Source organism: Opisthorchis viverrini, assembly GCF_000715545.1.
Source record: "Opisthorchis viverrini unplaced genomic scaffold opera_v5_144, whole genome shotgun sequence".
Classification (NCBI taxonomy): domain Eukaryota; kingdom Metazoa; phylum Platyhelminthes; class Trematoda; order Opisthorchiida; family Opisthorchiidae; genus Opisthorchis; species Opisthorchis viverrini.
Window position 1 is genome coordinate 1,171,717 of NW_008751800.1, and position 22,302 is coordinate 1,194,018.

General features: G+C 43.4%; 1 protein-coding gene across 1 annotated transcript in view; it reads left to right on the forward strand.

Moving 5' to 3' along the window:
• Positions 1-8,519: 8,519 nt before the first annotated feature.
• Positions 8,520-22,302, forward strand: part of T265_06736 (hypothetical protein) — a gene marked incomplete at both ends in the record, with an annotated part of 25,952 nt that continues 12,169 nt past the window's right edge. Inside the window, 2 exons of the mRNA XM_009172073.1 lie at positions 8,520-10,139; positions 12,804-12,859. Of these exons, the coding sequence (XP_009170337.1) occupies positions 8,598-10,139; positions 12,804-12,859 (1,598 nt within the window). The remainder of the gene's footprint in view (positions 10,140-12,803; positions 12,860-22,302) is intronic.

Genomic DNA, 22,302 nt, shown 5'->3' on the forward strand with positions numbered 1-22,302 from the left:
GTTAACAGGCCAAATACGAACCTCATCACCTAATTTATCGTATGCTTCAGCTTAGCCGGCTTCGGGGCTAGATGACTAATCGGAGTTGCACAGACTGCCTTTTGATAGGGCCTTTATTAACTTGCCCTACCATAGCATTTGAAAATGCTGATCAAATCTGATCGCAATTCGGGAGGAATACTTTCGAGCACTCATCTTTTGATTCTCTGGAACTTCCCAAACTTGAGGTGGAAATCACACGTCTGCTGGTAGTATTCCTCATCATTCTGTCATTTTTGTGGAGGACTACATCATCCGTTCCGTTCACAACGGACCCTTCTGGCTCTTTTCGCGGCTATTTCAGTCACACTTAGTGAGCGCTGTGCACCGTTCAACTGAACCAGTCTGTCGTTTGCTTGGTTTCAGTTTGGAGAAAAGTATTGACTTTGGGGGGATTTTAATACCTGTAGAGTAAAAGCCCAACTAGCCAATAAAGAAATGGCCAGATGTTCTGTTGCACGAGCGTAGATCCTACTGCCCGAAAACATTTCAAAGCTGGAACACAAGTTGTTTTCATTGGTCCGTTTTTCACGTCACTTCTCCGATGAGCTCCGAATAATGAATCCTATAATTTTGCTGCAGGTTTGCAACGATATCCCTCTGGGCGATATCGTGAACCGGCTACCACGTAGAACATGAACCATTTTCCACGTAGAAGGGGGCGTGAGCTCAGTGATTAGAGCGCGACTTTAATGACCGAAAGGTCCGCAGTTCGAATCTGACCTCTGTCTCTTGACCTCCCCTGTCTAGCCTTGGACAATCTGGCAGTATCACAACCCTCGTGCTTCCTTCTGTTGGCATGGCAGTTAGGCACCGAAAGGGTGCTACAGCTGAACGATTTTTTCCGCCAGAAGTAACGTCGGTCACACCATGGGTATTCGTTTCGCAGAAAGCCTTTACCATGAGGAAACAGTGCAGTTCCCCAACCGTTGTTTTTTTGTGTCTCATGGCATAAGTGTGCATGTTTCTGTTTCATCTGTGCTGGCACTTGAACATTATTGCTCCCGTATTTGGTTGCTGACGGCCAACCTTCTTTGCATACTGTTTGAGCTATTTCACCAAACCGTTTCTCGTGCAACAAATCAAACACAACATCTTACCAGATTAGATTTTGAATAGCGATGAATTCATTTCTGACAGCGGGTTACGTTTCAAGCCGTTTGGTTGGGCCCACAAGTCATTTTAGGATTTCCTACGATCTCCATGGACACCTGAAAATTCACCGAGCTAAATTGCGTTCAGTTCGACTGGGACTATATTCTTCTCATCCTGGGTCAACGGCTTTCAATTTTCGAAGCTCAACACATTGGGATGCCGGGCGTGAATTGGCCTCCTGTACCTTTAGTACATCGCACGACCAGGAAATGCAGACGGGACAGCGTGCAAATTTGAGACTGATAACGACATAGTCCTCGCGATTCGACTCCACTCCTATCATACACCACGTGGCGTATTGGCAGTGAAATCATTTCATTCTATGTTTGCAGATAACATAGTTTAGACAATATAATGATCACCACTATTTTATCATTTGAAGCAGTCACGATTTATACTAACGACTGTAATAATCGGAAGCTGCTGGTAGAACGGAAACGGGGATAAAACAGCATTGGCCTGGGTATAACGTCGTTCAAACTTCAACACGCGAATAATCTTTCTATGCCAAATTAGTACTGACGATACAACAGGTCCTTATTTCTTGAGGAAACTGTTTGGATTTAGGGATGTTAATGCATCATTGCTATTCACCTAGGCGGGAGTGGATATGTGTAGCCACCGGCAGATGAAACGGAACATTCCAATTTTTTGTGTGCCATGAAAAGAATTCCTTAAAAGTCTCCAACTAAGAGGTATTCAAATCAAGGTCCAGCCTAGTGGTTTATATCCATTCATTGTTTAAAAGTGAGTGATACCGTAAGACACGTGTCCACCGAATTCACTGCGCTAAAAGTACGATCGTCCGCTCTCAGGCAAGGATCACTTCAGTCCCGCGGGTGTTGGTTTCAATTTAAAGTTAGTGGACGAGCACATCCCAACTAAAAACGCTATTCCTGAGTCACAGATTCACTTGCCAAGGAATTTCAGGGGGACAGCTCGTGGACAATGGTTTCCACTACACCGAAACTCCTCATTAGTAGCCACCTGCAAGAAAACTCGCAAAAGTTCTGACAAGGTGCCGGCTATCAACGTAAAAAATGGCTTGTCCAGTGCTAAGGCGCGAAATTTCACAATGGACATTCAATTGCTATCAGGAGTGTTTTTCTTTCACTCACTACTTTCATCCAATCTTCCCTTGACCAAACCAAGCGTTCCGTTCATGACGAGCTACTTACAGAACCTACCAAAATGTCGCAACAGGGATGCAATGCCTTGAGACAGATGACAGGACAGTCATTTACACCTCCGTCCACTTGACAAAAATTCACCGTTAAATCGCCGATAGCTGACTTTAAGGAGTTTGGTCAGTTTTGCCACTATAATCGGCCGAATCCTGAATCGAAACAACAAGATCTGCTCAGAAATCAGTGGTTGAAACCGGCCATCCGGGTCAAATGCGTTTTTGTCCCATCTCACTAGACCCAAGTAGGAAGTAAAATCGAAAATGGAAGTCCTGTATTAACAATGCCAAAAAACTAGAATTTGAAAAAAAGGCTGCTATCGTGTGTGCTTTATCATACTGCGACACTAGTTTGTCAAACTATTGATCGGGTTAAATATAGCACCCCTAATAGTCAGTGGCATCAATAGGCAGTGTGGAGACGGTACGAAAGACATCGGTTGTTTTTTGTGCCAGTAGACTCCGAGCAAGTAACAAATAACATTCATATCGTGTTTCATTTTATGGGTTAAATTCTTTGTCTGATGCCAGAAAGCATCTGTCTGGTCTCATTTAGCTTCTTTCTTCGGTCGGCGATTGAAATGAAATGAACCGCGCGTAACAAATCGTTTCATATGCTGTATGTTCCTCCGCTTGGTCCAGTTGGCACTGGACAGAGTGCTGTGCAAGTGACTCAGGTCACCAGTGTGCACGGCGGATGGCAGCATAATGAAATTTGCGTGGATAAACCGGAAATTCTATTGTATTAGTCAATTTAAAAAGGGGACAGGCGAGCTGCAAGTTACGAGTACGAAGCCAGTCAAATCCAGTTCTGTCGCAGATTGTAACGAACTTCGGGCATTTTTTGTTTCCAATTTTGATTATCAATCCTCTGTGTTAGCATGGGGTTAAATTAAAAAGGGGACAGGCGAGCTGCAAGTTATGAGTACGAAGCCAGTCAAATCCAGTGCTGTCGCAGATTGTAACGAACTTCGAGCATTTTTTGTTTCCAATTTTGATTAGCAATCCTCTGTGTTAGCACGGGGTTAAACATAGGACAGTGCACTGCATTTGATGTCCGTGGGGGCAGGGAGCGGTGTGGAATCTTCTTTACTTTTCACGTTTGACCCTGAATTCGGTCGATACCGCACAGCTGAGCATTACTTTACGTCCGGTTTGCATACCTCAAGGTCATAATATTAATAATAACAATAATAACAACAACAATAATAACATCAACCAGTCATAATGCTCGATAACTCATGTAGAGTTTTACACTAATTCCAGCTGCCACCGTTTCATGTACCAGTCATGTTGGTGTACGAGTAATGCAGCGCACTGACATCCCTGAATTAGGAACCTGGCTGCTCTTACGGGAATCTTGTGATGTTTTTATTAGTTGGGTAGTTACGTATTGCAGGTAATGGGTGGAGGTATAAACGCTTGTATGTGCATGACTGCCATATCTGTCAGCCAGTCCAATGGTTGGCATATCTCGTCTCTATTTCCGACGCGCCCAGCAAGTAACTGATAAGGCTACTGAGCTGGCTTGTTATGATATGCTATTTTGCCAATTTATTGGTCGATTTTTGTAACGTCCCCACTCAGCTGAAGTGCGCTTCATGGTGTTCGGTCTTTGCAGTGCGTGATCAATGCAGCTCAATGTGTTCAGTGTCACCAGTTCGTCTGTCGTTTGACATACCTCAACATTGTTTATCAAATGTTCCCATGGTACTTAGGTGAAACTTCGGAGACACCGGTAGTCAAACTCGAAAGGTTCTCAGGAATTCAATCAACCGGAAAAGGTTTGGAACCGATTGAGAAGTCATCGTCTTAGAAAAGCTGACACGTGTTGGTGTGCGGCCATCGGAAGGAAGAGGGGTCATAATCTGAATTACACTTGACCTCAACCCCCCTCAAACCAAATTGTCCGAACACTCACGACCTCACAAAGACCAGGAAAAATCTACCGGTGGCAACCAAGGTGAATCATCAACTGAAGCACCCTGAAGTGGAAGAGTAACGAACCAAACCCGATCAAAATTAATAAAAAATCCACCAAAGCAAGATTTTGACAACTTCACTAACCGACAAGAGCCGTTAATTGGCACTCAACACTGATCTAGTGTGATAATCTAAAGAGTATTGACTTACCGATTGGCTCCCCGTCTGCCTTATAACCTGGCCAATTTGGTGACCTGCTCACTTGGCCCGATGAAGCTTTTGTATCAAAAGCGAAACGTTGCCCAAATAAAAACTATCGATTGTTTATCAAGCTCTCAAACGTTGTCAGGAATTGTTTTCAAGTACCAGATGGCTGATCCGTTTAACAGCATGCAAGCGTGTAATCTCTACATTGGACAAGTATAGCATTGACCCAAATACGTAGTAAGCTGACTAAAGTCTCCCTTCCTATTTCGTAGGCTTATTTCATTCTTCACCGGATTATAAGCAGCTTATCAGGTAAATAAATCTATCAACCATATCTACTGGCTCACTTAAAAGTACAAGGTTATGGGATTTGGTTACCTTCTTTCTGGGGTTCTTGGACGGGACTTGCACCCACGACCTCCCGCGTCTGGTTCGAGCGTCATTCTCTTCTTTATCACTTATGATGGGTGCTTGAAATACAGGAGATACTACCGAATCACATGAAAGTCTTGCAAAGTCAAAAATTTATGTGATCTTGTGGAGCCCTGTTTATACCTTCCTCTCTTTCTGAATGAATGCTCCCGCATTAGAAAAGTTGGTTCTGGTTTGGAGTCTAAGCTTAGGAGTTCAGGGTAGAATCCCAGTGCGCTACACACTCAGCCACAGCCCACGTAATCAAGGTTGTCGCATTCAACAGGTACCCAGTAATGTCCCGCTCAGCGGTGGTGGCACTGAAGACCGCGTTCACTTTGAGCTGCGGAGTTTCGTTGTGTGGCTTGAGCCCTATAATTTTTTATGTCTGTTCTTCATACCTTGGAGGAGGGTTTCTATCCATGCGTGAACTGCTTCACCCCACCTTCTTCAATAACTGCAACCTTGCCTGCTCCAATCGGTGTTCTGCAGCTTTCTGAATCACTGCGGTCTAAGATTACCATTACTACGAGCAGTGTGTATGTGTCCATTTACACAGACAGTTGAATGAAACCTGATGACCTTTCTCTTCTAACTCCCGTTATTTGTTACCCTGACCAGTCGAAAACCATCGGAAAATTGTTAGTCTATCGTGTATTGTTCTGAAAGTTGCATATCGTCATCAAATACATAAAACGGCCCGCGCCCGTGGAGGCATAGCTCAGTGGTAGAGCATTCGACTGCAGATCGAGAGGTCCCCGGTTCGAACCCGGGTGTCTCCTCCGCTGTTTTCAGACTGCTGGCCTGGCATTTGGTGTTCCTACGGAATGTTTGTTCCTAGTGAATTGCCTTTAACTTTCGTCCTCTTTGTTGTAAATCGGTTGGAGCTCTGGGACAAAAATTTGTCACTCTTTGGTTAACATTTTGACCGGTTGCATTCACCCGAAGATGTCACGGAGACATGAGTTGGTTTTTACTGCATCCCTAATTTGCGTTCATCGGTTGACGGAGCGCATCAACTTAGGCATTAATGGTCGATTCTTTTGGACGCCGAGTTTGAGTGTTGGGCTGCTAGCAGTAGTAGTCAGTTTGAAATAGGAATTCAGATTGCGCCTATGCTACTAACAAAACAATGAGTAGCATGTTTCTAAAATAAGGTAAACGCATACTATCACCTGATGCTATTGGGAACCATCAAACCAGTGTGTGAATCAATTTTAATGAACGAACTTCGTATCCCAACACCTGATGCTATTGGGAACCATCAAACCAGTGTGTGAATCAATTTTAATGAACGAACTTACGTATCCCAATATATTTACGGCATGCGGTTGTCTACTTAGCTGATACTTGATAACAACGCAACCCATTTTATCACAATCGCCAAAAGAGACGTATCTCCAGGTGAATGAAGGGGAATATATGAAAGCAGATCAGTGTGGACAACCAACACTATGGCCTTGATTTCACTGAGTGGACCATAGTTTCACGACACTTTGCTGAAGCGGTGGCGATTCAAATGGAATTTGTGATTGCCTCGCTTTGGCTCTCGAAGTCCGACAATGAATCATGTCCATTGCCCTAGTAATTTCTTTTATCCAGATTTGGGATCTGATAAACTTTGCTGGCCGTAATGGTTGAACTGGAGTATGTATGGTCGTTTGTCAGTTGTCCTGCGCCGGCCTTTGGTTTTGAAAATATTGCTATTGTAAACCTCCGTATACTTGTTATGATAAAAAGTTTACACACTTCAAGACGTCGACGCATGACACCTCGGCCATTCATACTCATTCTTACAACCCTATGTTGATAATTACTGATAGGATAGAAGACTGGTTGTTGATCAGGTGGTTGTTGATCTGTTCACCATGTAGGGCAGTTGACGTGCAAACGTTTCGTCACCATACGAGGAGATATCAGTTGGGTGGGTACCTCCTATTTGCCCACCTGCCTTAACATAGCATTAAAAGGCTACCTATTATCTCCTAAAGTGATTGGCTAGTTGGTTGACAGCGTTTTTCGTGAATTTATTGGTGCGTTAGTGATCTTTGTTGCGCCCGGTTTGTCGGCACATGAGTGGTTGCTACGCTGACTAGGCGGTGCAGACAATCGATGTCCGATGAGTCAGCTTAATGCGGCGTGTTTGTGCGTATGAGAAAAAAGACAAGCCTCGCGATCCAGTGAGCGATTGAGTTGAACAGTCAAGTATATGGGTGACTGCGTCGCTACATCCGCTCCATGTTCTCCATTGCATTGATTGACATCTTTGCGTCCGTTGGGTAATTTGGTACTTTGGTTTATTGATTTGGCGCCTTCTCCGATTTAAGTGACATTTCCGCTTGGATCCGACCCACTTCTTAACGAGTCCCTCATCTGGTTACTTGCTCGGTTCAGAGCTACGTGATTCTTGCGTTCTCTTGCTCAGCGGTTGATAAATGGGTGTACACGGTGATTTGCATTGCCAAACGACAGCTGAAATGTGGTCATGCAGTATGTAGTGCGACAAGTCGCTGTTGACGAAATTCATGGTGGCAAGCAGGTTCGTCGTAGGCGTTGCCTTCGACTTATTAGCGGAGTGATTCTACATTTAATTCGGGCAGTAATAGGAAAAAGGAAGCCATGGGCTTCAGTAGTAATGTGCTCGACATAAGACTCTAACATACGTGACAGGTTTTGAGTTTCCGCATACCGTGGTCGGCTAAATAAAAAGTTGCCAAAGGTCAAAAACACTCCCACTTTACTGACACATAATTAGACTAATAATTTATTTGTAAGTGTGCCTTTAAGCTTCCATTATCTAAGGAAACAGCAGCCTTTTTGACAGGGAACAAGTAATCCAAACTCAGGAAGGTAACAAGCCGATTAATTCGTGCTCTTCTAGCTACGACTAAAAGATGGTTAGGTTTTATGGCTCATTAAAACGAACGTAAAGCAGCACTCGTACTGCTCGCTTCGTATTTCTGATCGGTTCTTGACCGAAAATGTAAGGTTGTTCTTCATAAACAGGGATGCCATGCTGTGAGCAGAAACAATCCATTGCAACCTTGTTTTAAGCACAATTTCAGACAGCAAGTTTAATTGTCCGACTGTGTTATCCTTACGGGTGAACTCATCGTCTGTCTAGCCGCATATCCTGCTTATTCACTCACTTGTGCAACTTGTACATATTTCATAATTATGACGTCTCATTTACTGTGGAGCGCATCGTCAAAGATGAAGAACTCATATCTGGCTTCTTTGGACTTTTCACCTTCGAGTTTTCAAACGCATTTGACCGGGTTTCACACATCACACTGTGCTGCATGTGCCTGAGGCCTACAGCGAATGTAAAAAGGGGGCTCAAGCGGATTTCCCACTAGCCTTTATCCTCTGAATACAAAACAATGAAAAGTTTGGAGTAATCTGTACCGCATTTTCAACCGTAGCAGTTCATTTGTTTACCGGGGGGAATTTTCTACGCCCTGTTTACATGTACTTCCCATTCAGATCCCCATTGGGGAGTTTTTCTGTCGCGGATGGTACTTGCTTTGTGTTAGATCATATGACTAACCAGAATAACGTTTGAAAAGTTCTGGAAATCAATATTAGAACCAGACACATTCGACAACCACTGAAATACTAACATTCAACTGCGACTGATAGACCCACCAAATACATGCATCAGAGCTAAAAACTCAACATGGATCAGCTCAGGAACAGTTCACCATTGGACTTACAAGCTATAAGTCCAATGTTTCTTCAGGCTAGCGACTGTCCTAATTATCGGCTAGACGATCACTTTCGTTTAACAGATGATTCTGAAACATCGAGTATAGGTATTTGGCTTGAAATGGATCGAAACTTGAATGCACTCGAAGACAGACATGAAAACAAACCAAGTGAGTTAGAAGACATGAATATCGAACGGATCGGAAGTTTCCAAAGTAGCCGTATCAGTCCTACAAATGTTGAACATACCAGCCCAGAACATAACCTCACATCGCTGGGAACTCATGTAGCACCTCTGAGACGAGAAGCAAGGCCTTCAACCCATTCAGGTACAGTGAAATACACTACAAATCTTCGAGCCCTTTCTCCAGACGGGAATATTGTCCAATCAGAAATAATACGCAATTATGAAATACCAAGTGACATTATTGCGGAAGGGTCAGATGTACCAATTGTTGACGAAACAGATGAGCATGGAATATGGTTAGATGGTTTGAAAGGGCATCAAGGCAAAGAATCTATTACAAATATTAATTTCTCTACCCACCTCAAAATTTCCAAAACTGCAGAAGGGTCAGTTATGGGATCAGATATTTCAGAGAGTGAAAATCGTCCCGCCAGTTCTACAATTCCACTTGGAGCGAGCGCGGTGACGCCATTTGGGTCACCTGAGGCAACATCAAACTCCCAGCAAGAGCCGTCAGGGACAGTAGATTATCTGGCTGAGGCCAATCAACAAGATCGCATGAAACAAAAGCGGAAAGAAACAGAGTCTCAAAAGGAACAACAGGACATTGCAAAAGAGGAAATGGGACAAGAACCTGACGGAAAACAGACGCATGATGGATTGTATGCTCTAGAGCAAAACGTAGGAGACTCAAGTCAGAATACCGTCAGCCGCGAGCAAGAAACAAATAAAGAAAACCTAGAGGGTCAAATCACTTTGGACGAAAAAGATGATGGGAGACAGCGATTTGAACGTCCCAATTCACAGGATTATCAGACTGAGCCAAACGCTCTGGATGATCATGGCAATCTACTTGAGGGTTTTGGACTACCACCCGGAGATAAAGCTCGGAGGGTAAAACCTGTTGATGACAGTGCGCAAGGAACATGTACGTCTTCAAAGATCACCGATGCCTCACGAAGCCACATTAGAAAATTACATGTGCTTTTGAAAGACACGTGCAAAGACCTCGAAGAAATACAATCGGGCATTTCTCAGAAGGATTTCAGACCGTGCAAGCCGTTTATTGAACATATCGACCAGATCCCAAATACACTGAACAACTTGATACCCACACTAGAATATAGCCCTTACGAGGAAGATCTTTGGAAAGCGCATGAAGGGATTGTACGTGTATTGGAAGAGACCAAGAAAAAGCCACCACTGATTATCCTACACTTACTTGAACTGGGATTCTACATATTCGAAGTTGGCACACTGCTGTGCGAAGATTTGCTTCCGTCATGTTTTGCACACTTGGTGCATGCAATTCTCTCACGAGTACAAGTAAGTTTCGAAGTTTCCGGTGTTTTGGCTCCAATAAGGAGTACCTGATAGTTGGGATATCTCATATTATAAGTTCATTTGTTTTCTTGCGCGTGGTGCAACTCGACAGTCGCAGAGGTTGAGGGGAAATTTTACGGTCATCAAACTTTTCAGCATGGCAACGTGAATACTTCCTGGGACATAACGCTCAAGTGTTTGAATCCGGTTGTTTAATTGACCTAAAAATGAATAAGCAAAGTCAAAGCTTACAACACTGCAGGTTTGTCTGAACAACCACCCTTAATTATTCCCGAGTAAACCCTCGGTGGAGTATTTCATTGTAGAAGGGGTGACCACACTCGTCTTGGACTGTGGCTATAGAATGTTATTTATATTTAAGTGTTTCGAAGAATTTTGAGTGTGGGGTAGAATTTTTCAGATACTGTGGTGTGAATGTTCGACTTGTTTAATAGTCAACGACTATATGGATGGACCAATAATAGGTGACTAAAAGAATTACGATGTACAAGGCAAATTGTCGGAACTATTGGTTCTAATCTAATAGGGAACACTAACAATGGTGAGTTACTGTGTCTCAGTACTGTGTCATCCAGTACTTCAACCAACATTTCTTCAGGGATATATTTCAACGACAGATGGGCGTGTGGGGGCCAAAGTGAACCGCATCACTCCTACTTTTGAAGTACTCGGTAGAAATGATAGTCTGGTAATAAATCCCGGTCAGTAGCAAAGGACATTTTCACGTAAGCCATTCTTCATAGACAGCGAGGCAGCCACTCGAAGTACTAGAAAGCCATAAGTGGCTCGCAGGCGAATCGCTTCTCGCGGAGTTTTGGCGTTCGTGTTTATTGTTACTTGTCGTTTAGGTCAGCCAACAAAAAGCCGATTGACATTTCCCGAGAGGGTAACGAAACATTTGTAATCGAACGGTCAAGTTCGACATGCTCGTTAATACTTCTAGAGACAGGAGTGACAAATCTAGCGCTTTGAGCTTCTGAGCGAACAACCAGAGAACAAACGCGACATCATTGGTTTGTGAGTGAATATGAAGGCAGTAAGTAGGCCCACAACAGGAAAAGTTCCGCCCGTCAGCGAAGTGGCACTTACGTTTGGCGAAGAGCAAATTACCCGTTCGGCCATAATGTGCAATTCCTGAGGCGTACAGATAAGATGAAATTTATAAGTTAGCAGGTGAGAACAAAACAGTGATAAAATTATGAGCTCATAGAAGGTTTCCTCGAAGAAAGCGTTCCTTGTCAAAAAGGCGAAATGACAGATAAGTTTCGTTCACACAGACTTTGGCGGGTGGAATTCACAACGAAGTTAAATTAACGGTCCTTCCCATAATTTTGACACACGAAGCATAAGGAAGATTAACATCAATTTTATAGTAAATTATTACTGTTCACATCTCAATATCCATATATATACTACTGAATAAAAGAAATGACTGCCTATTAGTGAAGTGTCACACAGTGATCCACTAGTCCATCATAACAGCCCTGAAGCATGCTAGTAATTAACAAAATCTTACAGTACCATCGGCTGCTCTCATTGGATTGGAAGCTAGACACAGAAATGGTGGTAAAATAGACTGCTTACCTCGTTTCTTAAGGGCCATCACCATAATTCCTAGGTCACACTATCACGCCACATAGTCAGCAGGCAACTGTTCTCTATTACCAGGATTGATATCTTTCGTTGACCGCTTTCGAATCAAATACCCCTGTTGCAACCTAATCAGATGATTTCTTCGCCGCAGACTAATCCGCTTCATATGTTTTTAAAAGACCAGCGGGATAGTTCTGTGAGTTGGGATTCCGCAAAATCCTGGCAATTTTTAGCCTAGCGCTAGAATAGTAACAATGTCGGTTCGGTGGGTGACGTCGGAGACTGTAAGTGGTTATACGCATTTGCTGACAGCCTCTCCGAAAATCCATCCCCGAATTAGTGCCATCTGCTGGTGCTGTCAGTCGCAGAGATGCAGTGAACGGCTACCCAAGGTTCTACAAAGGCTCGAACGATTGCTCGAGCGCTTACATTTTCTACTTCGTTGAAAATCACCATGGACCTCGGTTTCGACCACCCGGATTAGCATCTCCGCGCGGGGATCTTCAAATTTGCTGCTAACAACCTCTTGAAATGTGTTGTTTCATCAATAAAGATGTTAAACAAGCTCTCCCGTATGTTTATGTGGATGACATCAGACGATCAAGTAAAGCGATCAGTGGGTAGTAAATACCGTTGGAGAATGGTGAAGGGCCGACCAATTCCATTCCGATGTGCGTCAACCAAGGGCTTACCTGAAGCAGCCGATAAATGGAAAACGTTGGATCTTGATCTTTTGGGAGCCTCGTGCGGGCCCATTGGCATGTTTCTTTGCGTACTGGACTAAAATGTCAGAATGATGACAGCTCGGCTGTAACGTGGATGCCAAGGTAGGGACTTTACTTCGGGACATCGAAAATGGTGATACCTCCGGATGGTCTCAGGTACTGCTTTTCACTCTCCAAAGCCTTACCGGGCTGTTAAAGTATGAAATCTTCGCTCTACTTGAGTGGCAACTTGACGGCTGCCTGTTTGGCTTCCCTGTATATTTTTCGACTCCTAATGGGCTACCAGAACTCGTTTATGATATTTCTCAACTGAAGATGCCACACACAGACCGCCTCACTTTTCAGTCGTCATGATGGTCAAGATGTCGTGGCAACTTTTTTGGAGTAAGTTTGCTGAAGACTCTTTGACAGCCTACAACTGGTGTGCAAATTAGTGTGCAATTGAGTGTTTCACGAAATGCATGTAAGTTGGGTTCAGGTGGAACATAAACTTGACGAAAACTCGGGGACTGTTTTTATATGACGAGCCTCAGGAAATGTAACACCGGTCCGAAGTAGCTCAAAATGTCAAAACTGGCATTAAAACAAGCAAGATAACAAACTAGTCTTGTTCTCACACTGGACTCGCCTGACATTGATGTGTGCTGTATATCTGAAACAAGAATTTAGGATGCAAGCACAGTGGTTGAGATAACTGCCTCATCACTCTACACTCGCTTTCGGCTGTGCATTTCTGGTGGCTAAGAGCCGCCGCGGAAGAATATGCATGGGTCGGCATTGTCCTACGTAAATGGATAGAAGGATTCTTGACCGACTGGATATCCAATGATAGTTACCTTTGTGTGGTTCGTCTGGAAGCGTCCACGAAGGAGTCTCAGAAGAGGGAAGTTGATTGCTTTTTATTTACCGTGTCTGCTTGTGCCTCTCACAGCACCAAATACAAGTTGTATGACACAGTGAATGCTCTGCTGCCGAGAGCTAGAAGCTCAGATGTAGGAGGTAGTAGCCGGAAATATGAATGCACAAATGAACAGGTTTAGCTCCCCTGAGACTCATTTAGGTGGTCGACATAGACTGGACTCGATAAGTACGGACAATCGTAAACGAGTCTTTCATCTATGTACTGACCACAGGCTGCTTTTGTTCGGTGCCACTTTCGCGAATGGCTGAAGTCGTCTGACCACATGGTGCCCTTCAAAGGCGTGCCGGCTACAAATTCAAAATAATCATTGTACTATCCGAGCAACTACGGATCTCACAGGACGATTGCGGCTACGGATTATACGCAGTTAGTATTCAGTATGCAATAGGAACAGATGGACTGGGGCAGTAGATGATGTATTGGGAACTGAGCAACTACGGATCTCACAGGACGATTGCGGCTACGGATTATACGCAGTTAGTATTCAGTATGCAATAGGAACAGATGGACTGGGGCAGTAGATGATGGGGAAGGAACTGTCAAGAACTGGTTCTATAGACAAACGGGTTATTAAACATCGTGAAATGAGCAGAGCGAACAATCAATGATGGCACAATCAACAGGAGCACGAAAGTAGTCATTGAGGCAGCAGGGAATTCTGGAAGCAGCAGAAGTAAGTACCAAACGATATACAGACGTACAGATACGGCAATCAGTTAGTGTAAATGGCCGTAAAGAGGGATAACGGCGCAAGAAATATCAATACGTTCAGGAGGTAAGGAACTGTCTTTAGCAGAGGGTGCGAAGCGGCAGCTCGTGTCGCCTGAAAAATCGGATTGTGCGCCTAAGTCCGTTTAAAACAAATCTCAACAAATCTCAAAGACAAACGGGCAACATATATTGACATCGGTTTCTAGAGAATCAGAAGACCTTAAGTAGGAGCGAAACCGGGAAAACGAGCGACAAGTTAACTGAAGAGGCGTTGGATCACGCCTACCTCATCGTTACATCACGCTACTCATGAGTAGTGAGGAAAGAAGAGAACCGTTGATCCCCAGGAGGAATCAACAACCATATTGCCATCAATTCCGGTAGTGCCGATCAATAAATGGGTGCCGCTCATGTTGGAACGCGCTTGTGAATTCTGATCATGCGCTCGCCCGGAGTTGCTTCCTCCTCCATTTTCCAGGGTTGCGGAAGGTGCGGAAAAGTCGCTTGGCGCTACTAGGCCCGCTCAACACCAGACCGAACAGTGGCAATACATGAATCTCGGAAAAGTGTTCACACTGCTCTCGAACATAATTCAGACAAATGAATTAATAAGTCCAACTGAAGCTGAGCGTGCGCACCGACCACCTGATTGACACGGAATGCTACTAAAGTAGATGTCCGGAAAACCGGAAATGCCTGAAGATTATTTCACTCGATGCCTGCGGCCGGTTCTAGAAAACCGCTTGTGACCGAGAAGATCAAGGATCAAAGTGGCGCGACCATCTGGAATAAAGGAAATCTCCTCGGCCGCTAGGCCATATCAACTGTGACTACTGGGGTGACAAACTCAACCCTTCTTTTTTGAACTTCTTTAGAGAGAGGTCTGATATAAGTCACAAATCCACATGGGTGAATCTTTCGGCTGATATGCTAACTTATGTCAAGCACATGTGTGACGTTTTTCTTCACCTTCAGTCGGTATTTCATTGATAAGGTTGGCACTTGCTTGATGCGCCACGAGCCTTCAAAATTTAGAGTGATTCTGTGCAACTGGGTTGGAATTATCCTGTCTGTCTGGTTGTTGGTCTGCTCGTCACTGTTGGCAGTTTGATTTTCATCATCACCAGTCGAGGTGACGTCTTAATTGCGGATTTGATTGGCGATATCACTGACGATGTTACTCTGATCGGTGATGAAACATTTGTAGTCCCACTGCCAAGATCGGCAAATGGATAAATAACGAAGCAATGGACCCGAGGTGGTGTATCGATTACGCCATCTGCTGCGCAATTAGAACACACTATGTGGTTTAGCTTTGATTTACGCTTTTCCTTATCCTTTTCCTCTAGGTTTAAGCACACAATCTCAGAAGCAATGTAGATATGATCAGACAACTAGCTTTCCTTGTGTTATGCTGATGACTTTCGATGGGTTATTGGTGAACGTCTGCACCACGATCTGTCCAGAGCACGGTCCAAACTTTAATCCTCTCTTAGTGCACGAAAACCCATACAAGCCCATATCATCGACCTCAACAATCTTTGTATCGTAGCAGAATAGGAGGGAAAATATTGGTCTGATAATAGAAATGTGCCAGCAATAGGTTCAAGCCGAGGGGCTAGGATACCTGGAATGCAAAAATGCACTATGGCTTTTTACCGTTGAAAACGCTGTTAGGCTTATAAGAAATGACTGACCGAAAAAGATCAACCTTAAAAGTGTGTATCATTTCTGTTGGGATACGATTACACCCAGAGGCTATCCCTTTACATGCCAGTATACAACACACTAACTCAATCAATCAATCAATCAATCAATCAATCAATCAATCAATCAATCAATCAATCAATCAATCAATCAATCAATCAATCAATCAATCAATCAATCAATCAATCAATCAATCAATCAATCAATCAATCAATCAATCAATCAATCAATCAATCAATCAATCAATCAATCAATCAATCAATCAATCAATCAATCAATCAATCAATCAATCAATCAATCAATCAATCAATCAATCAATCAATCAATCAATCAATCAATCAATCAATCAATCAATCAATCAATCAATCAATCAATCAATCAATCAATCCTATTACCATCTATAAACCGTGTGCCATAGGCACATTGGTTCCAGCTGCTACACTTTCAGTCACCGGCAAAAGGGGAAGTGGAACACACAACCAAGCCTTGCAGGCAGAGGCATGCTCAGTTTGATCGGAAATTGGGTAGCTATGCATTGATGGCGACAGTACTGATGCACGAGTGCCACTGACTGCGCGTTGGGCCATTTCCGCCAGCGTCACTAACCACTGGTGATTTGAGCCCTGGGGTCTCCATCCAGGGAGGCAGCAGTTGCCCACCCGACTAAGTTTACCGATTAGCGTCTTCATAGTTCGTTGCCAGGTCATACACTTACCACATCTCGGCCACTTCTACTCAGCACAGGGCTGGGTGAAAAGAGCCCTGGGGGGCAGACGATTTTCTGGCATGCTGAATACATGACCCAACCATCGCAGCCTATGAAGCGTTAGTCATTCATCTAACGCGGGAGAGTTCCTTCTTTCTAAGACGATTTGGCGTACTTCAGCATTACTGATGCAATGTTCCCACCAGAGTTGACCAGTGCTTTGGGGACACCGATGACCAAACATTGACATTTTCCGTATGTCCTCTGAGCGGATGGGCCACGTCTCTGATCAGTAAAGCAGTATGGATCGCACCACCGCAGTGTAAACAGACAAACTGACGTAACGTTGGAGCCATAGATATCGGTTGGTAAAAGCTGCCCTGGCCTTCCTGATTAAAAAATCATCTCATCTCCAGCAAGTCCACTGGAACGTAGACAGCTGCCCAGGTAAACAAATTTATCTACCACGTCGATTGGCTCACCGGCAAGCATGAGATGTGGGTTTGATTCCACCCAGTCTTGTAGCAGCACTTTAGACGTTGCAGGTATGAAGCGCACTTCAGACCGTGCGGCAGAGTTATTTAGGTTATTTAAAATCGTTTGCATTTGGGAAGGATCTGAACCAGGGAGAGCAATATCGTCTGCAAACTCGATGTCTGTGGGAAAACTTACCGGGAGCATTTCAACTCCGGAGGTTTCAGAGGCAGGCAGTGGGATTTCAAGCAGCATATCAATAACAAATTTAAAGAGGAAAGGGAAAAGAGGACAGCCTTGTGATGAACTCAGGCGAGAGCTTCTAATATACTGTACGCGCCCACAGGAGTTCTCTCTTAAGGGAGGGAAATTTGGAAAGGACACCTTTGATCGCCAGACACTGCCAAATTTGCCGACGATGGACAGAATCAAAAGCAGATTTCAAACCCAGAAAAACGATCAACGTGGGACGCCTGAATGACTGGTACTGTTGAAGAATTTGTCTCAAGGCAAAGATATGGCCGATGCATCCTCGACAGGGTCAAAACCCAGCTTGATTCTCACGAATCTTTTTCTGCCGAAAATCCAGCAATTTGCGCAAAACAATTCCAGAAAGTACCATAAATGCGACAGATGCCACGATGGTTTTCACATGATGTTCTTGCTCCCTTTTTTGAAAATTGAGATGACGGTTGAGGAGCTTCATTCTGCTGGTTTTCTGTTTTCGTTTCAAATCTTCTGCAGTGTGTCAGACTGTGAGTGTCAGACTCTTCACCAGCTCCTCATCACCCTTTGAATAACAGAGCCACTTGTCAGTTCGCGTAATGGATCAAAATCGCTCGCTTGGCTCACTAGCTGTGGATCCAATGGTGGGTCTAAAGGTGCTAAAGGAGAACCCACGCTCGAAACAGTGCCCGTTAAAAGGGCCATACATGCATTAAAGAGAAGTATGTAGTGGAAAGAGGAACTTAAATTAACGAAACAGGACACTGATGCTCTGGCTATGGTGTAATTTGAATTCTGCAATCCCAACAAATAGTGAGGATCACTCGAATTCAAAACTCGATGATGGCATTTCCAAAATGTACCATGTTCTGCGGTAAGATTTCGTACGCAAGCTATTCGAAGGATAAAACTAGAAGCAGTTTGACTTCCACGGTTTCACTGTGCAACGCAGTTCGGATTACTCTCGCTTGTAAATAAAACCAATTACACTGATTCCTACTGTATGTTACCTCTGTGCTCAGACTGCGACCACCGAAAGCTGGCGATTGCTGGGTTAAATAAGTTTCCTCATTTGCGTCTGGTTGTACGCACCTACGACCAAATCAGCATACCATTTTTTGCAGTTTAGGTGCTGTATTCAGCTTACCAACCTAAGAATAGCAGAATGAAATTACAATATTGGTCGCCTGTTGCAATATTATCATTCCCGAACGACAGAACTATTCAGCCTCTGGCTAGGTCAATCAATCAATCAATCAATCAATCAATCAATCAATCAATCAATCAATCAATCAATCAATCAATCAATCAATCAATCAATCAATCAATCAATCAATCAATCAATCAATCAATCAATCAATCAATCAATCAATCAATCAATCAATCAATCAATCAATCAATCAATCAATCAATCAATCAATCAATCAATCAATCAATCAATCAATCAATCAATCAATCAATCAATCAATCAATCAATCAATCAATCAATCAATCAATCAATCAATCAATCAATCAATCAATCAATCAATCAATCAATCAATCAATCAATCAATCAATCAATCAATCAATCAATCAATCAATCAATCAATCAATCAATCAATCAATCAATCAATCAATCAATCAATCAATCAATCAATCAATCAATCAATCAATCAATCAATCAATCAATCAATCAATCAATCAATCAATCAATCAATCAATCAATCAATCAATCAATCAATCAATCAATCAATCAATCAATCAATCAATCAATCAATCAATCAATCAATCAATCAATCAATCAATCAATCAATCAATCAATCAATCAATCAATCAATCAATCAATCAATCAATCAATCAATCAATCAATCAATCAATCAATCAATCAATCAATCAATCAATCAATCAATCAATCAATCAATCAATCAATCAATCAATCAATCAATCAATCAATCAATCAATCAATCAATCAATCAATCAATCAATCAATCAATCAATCAATCAATCAATCAATCAATCAATCAATCAATCAATCAATCAATCAATCCTATTACCATCTATAAACCGTGTGCCATAGGCACATTGGTTCCAGCTGCTACACTTTCAGTCACCGGCAAAAGGGGAAGTGGAACACACAACCAAGCCTTGCAGGCAGAGGCATGCTCAGTTTGATCGGAAATTGGGTAGCTATGCATTGATGGCGACAGTACTGATGCACGAGTGCCACTGACTGCGCGTTGGGCCATTTCCGCCAGCGTCACTAACCACTGGTGATTTGAGCCCTGGGGTCTCCATCCAGGGAGGCAGCAGTTGCCCACCCGACTAAGTTTACCGATTAGCGTCTTCATAGTTCGTTGCCAGGTCATACACTTACCACATCTCGGCCACTTCTACTCAGCACAGGGCTGGGTGAAAAGAGGGGGGGGGGGCAGACGATTTTCTGGCATGCTGAATACATGACCCAACCATCGCAGCCTATGAAGCGTTAGTCATTCATCTAACGCGAGTTCCTTCTATGACCCAACCATCGCAGCCTATGAAGCGTTAGTCATTCATCTAACGCGGGAGAGTTCCTTCTTTCTAAGACGATTTGGCGTACTTCAGCATTACTGATGCAATGTTCCCACCAGAGTTGACCAGTGCTTTGGGGACACCGATGACCAAACATTGACATTTTCCGTATGTCCTCTGAGCGGATGGGCCACGTCTCTGATCAGTAAAGCAGTATGGATCGCACCACCGCAGTGTAAACAGACAAACTGACGTAACGTTGGAGCCATAGATATCGGTTGGTAAAAGCTGCCCTGGCCTTCCTGATTAAAAAATCATCTCATCTCCAGCAAGTCCACTGGAACGTAGACAGCTGCCCAGGTAAACAAATTTATCTACCACGTCGATTGGCTCACCGGCAAGCATGAGATGTGGGTTTGATTCCACCCAGTCTTGTAGCAGCACTTTAGACGTTGCAGGTATGAAGCGCACTTCAGACCGTGCGGCAGAGTTATTTAGGTTATTTAAAATCGTTTGCATTTGGGAAGGATCTGAACCAGGGAGAGCAATATCGTCTGCAAACTCGATGTCTGTGGGAAAACTTACCGGGAGCATTTCAACTCCGGAGGTTTCAGAGGCAGGCAGTGGGATTTCAAGCAGCATATCAATAACAAATTTAAAGAGGAAAGGGAAAAGAGGACAGCCTTGTGATGAACTCAGGCGAGAGCTTCTAATATACTGTACGCGCCCACAGGAGTTCTCTCTTAAGGGAGGGAAATTTGGAAAGGACACCTTTGATCGCCAGACACTGCCAAATTTGCCGACGATGGACAGAATCAAAAGCAGATTTCAAACCCAGAAAAACGATCAACGTGGGACGCCTGAATGACTGGTACTGTTGAAGAATTTGTCTCAAGGCAAAGATATGGCCGATGCATCCTCGACAGGGTCAAAACCCAGCTTGATTCTCACGAATCTTTTTCTGCCGAAAATCCAGCAATTTGCGCAAAACAATTCCAGAAAGTACCATAAATGCGACAGATGCCACGATGGTTTTCACATGATGTTCTTGCTCCCTTTTTTGAAAATTGAGATGACGGTTGAGGAGCTTCATTCTGCTGGTTTTCTGTTTTCGTTTCAAATCTTCTGCAGTGTGTCAGACTGTGAGTGTCAGACTCTTCACCAGCTCCTCATCACCCTTTGAATAACAGAGCCACTTGTCAGTTCGCGTAATGGATCAAAATCGCTCGCTTGGCTCACTAGCTGTGGATCCAATGGTGGGTCTAAAGGTGCTAAAGGAGAACCCACGCTCGAAACAGTGCCCGTTAAAAGGGCCATACATGCATTAAAGAGAAGTATGTAGTGGAAAGAGGAACTTAAATTAACGAAACAGGACACTGATGCTCTGGCTATGGTGTAATTTGAATTCTGCAATCCCAACAAATAGTGAGGATCACTCGAATTCAAAACTCGATGATGGCATTTCCAAAATGTACCATGTTCTGCGGTAAGATTTCGTACGCAAGCTATTCGAAGGATAAAACTAGAAGCAGTTTGACTTCCACGGTTTCACTGTGCAACGCAGTTCGGATTACTCTCGCTTGTAAATAAAACCAATTACACTGATTCCTACTGTATGTTACCTCTGTGCTCAGACTGCGACCACCGAAAGCTGGCGATTGCTGGGTTAAATAAGTTTCCTCATTTGCGTCTGGTTGTACGCACCTACGACCAAATCAGCATACCATTTTTTGCAGTTTAGGTGCTGTATTCAGCTTACCAACCTAAGAATAGCAGAATGAAATTACAATATTGGTCGCCTGTTGCAATATTATCATTCCCGAACGACAGAACTATTCAGCCTCTGGCTAGGACCCATCTTTCATACCTATAAATCTGAGGGGAGAACGACAACACCATTGTCTTGTGCAAGTATGCGTGTGGCAAACCGAGGTGCACCATATTTCGGAAATGCAGTCTGCTGGGTAGATGATCGTACAACTAAGTGAGATGATGAAGTTTTTAAAAGAACAATATTTCAGGTTTTTTCCACACTAAGATTCACATTGAGATCCTCTACTCTGACGCGAATGACGGATTTTGTGCTTTTCAGGGTTGTTTAATTCAACCCTAAGACTGACTTTCAAAAGCTGGGCAAACATACTGTTCCATTTACATCCGAGTGTGGCTTTCTCCGGACCTAGATGTTAGGCTTTTGACTGTGCGAGACAGTCGTCACTTTATTGAACCATAGAACAGGAGTGTAAATCATACAGCATTGCCGTCTGATAGACACGCTATCCATAGTTTTTAGGATGTCGCATTTAAGCAAATGTCTGTTGAAGATAGAAAGCATGTAAATATTAGATTTAGGTTGTTCGGTCATCGAATATAGCATAGTATTGAGCAGGATATTATTCTTCTCGCCCTTTCTGCAACATTCTCTCGTTAATTTCGACACGTTTGTTTGCGAATTTTGTCATCACCGAAATGATATGAGAGCCTTGGATACATAATGCTCTTCTCAGTCATTAGTCCTCTGAAATTCTCCTGCAAGTGTAAACGCTTGCTCGCGCGGATTTACTTCATCAGTATGATCATTTATATATATAT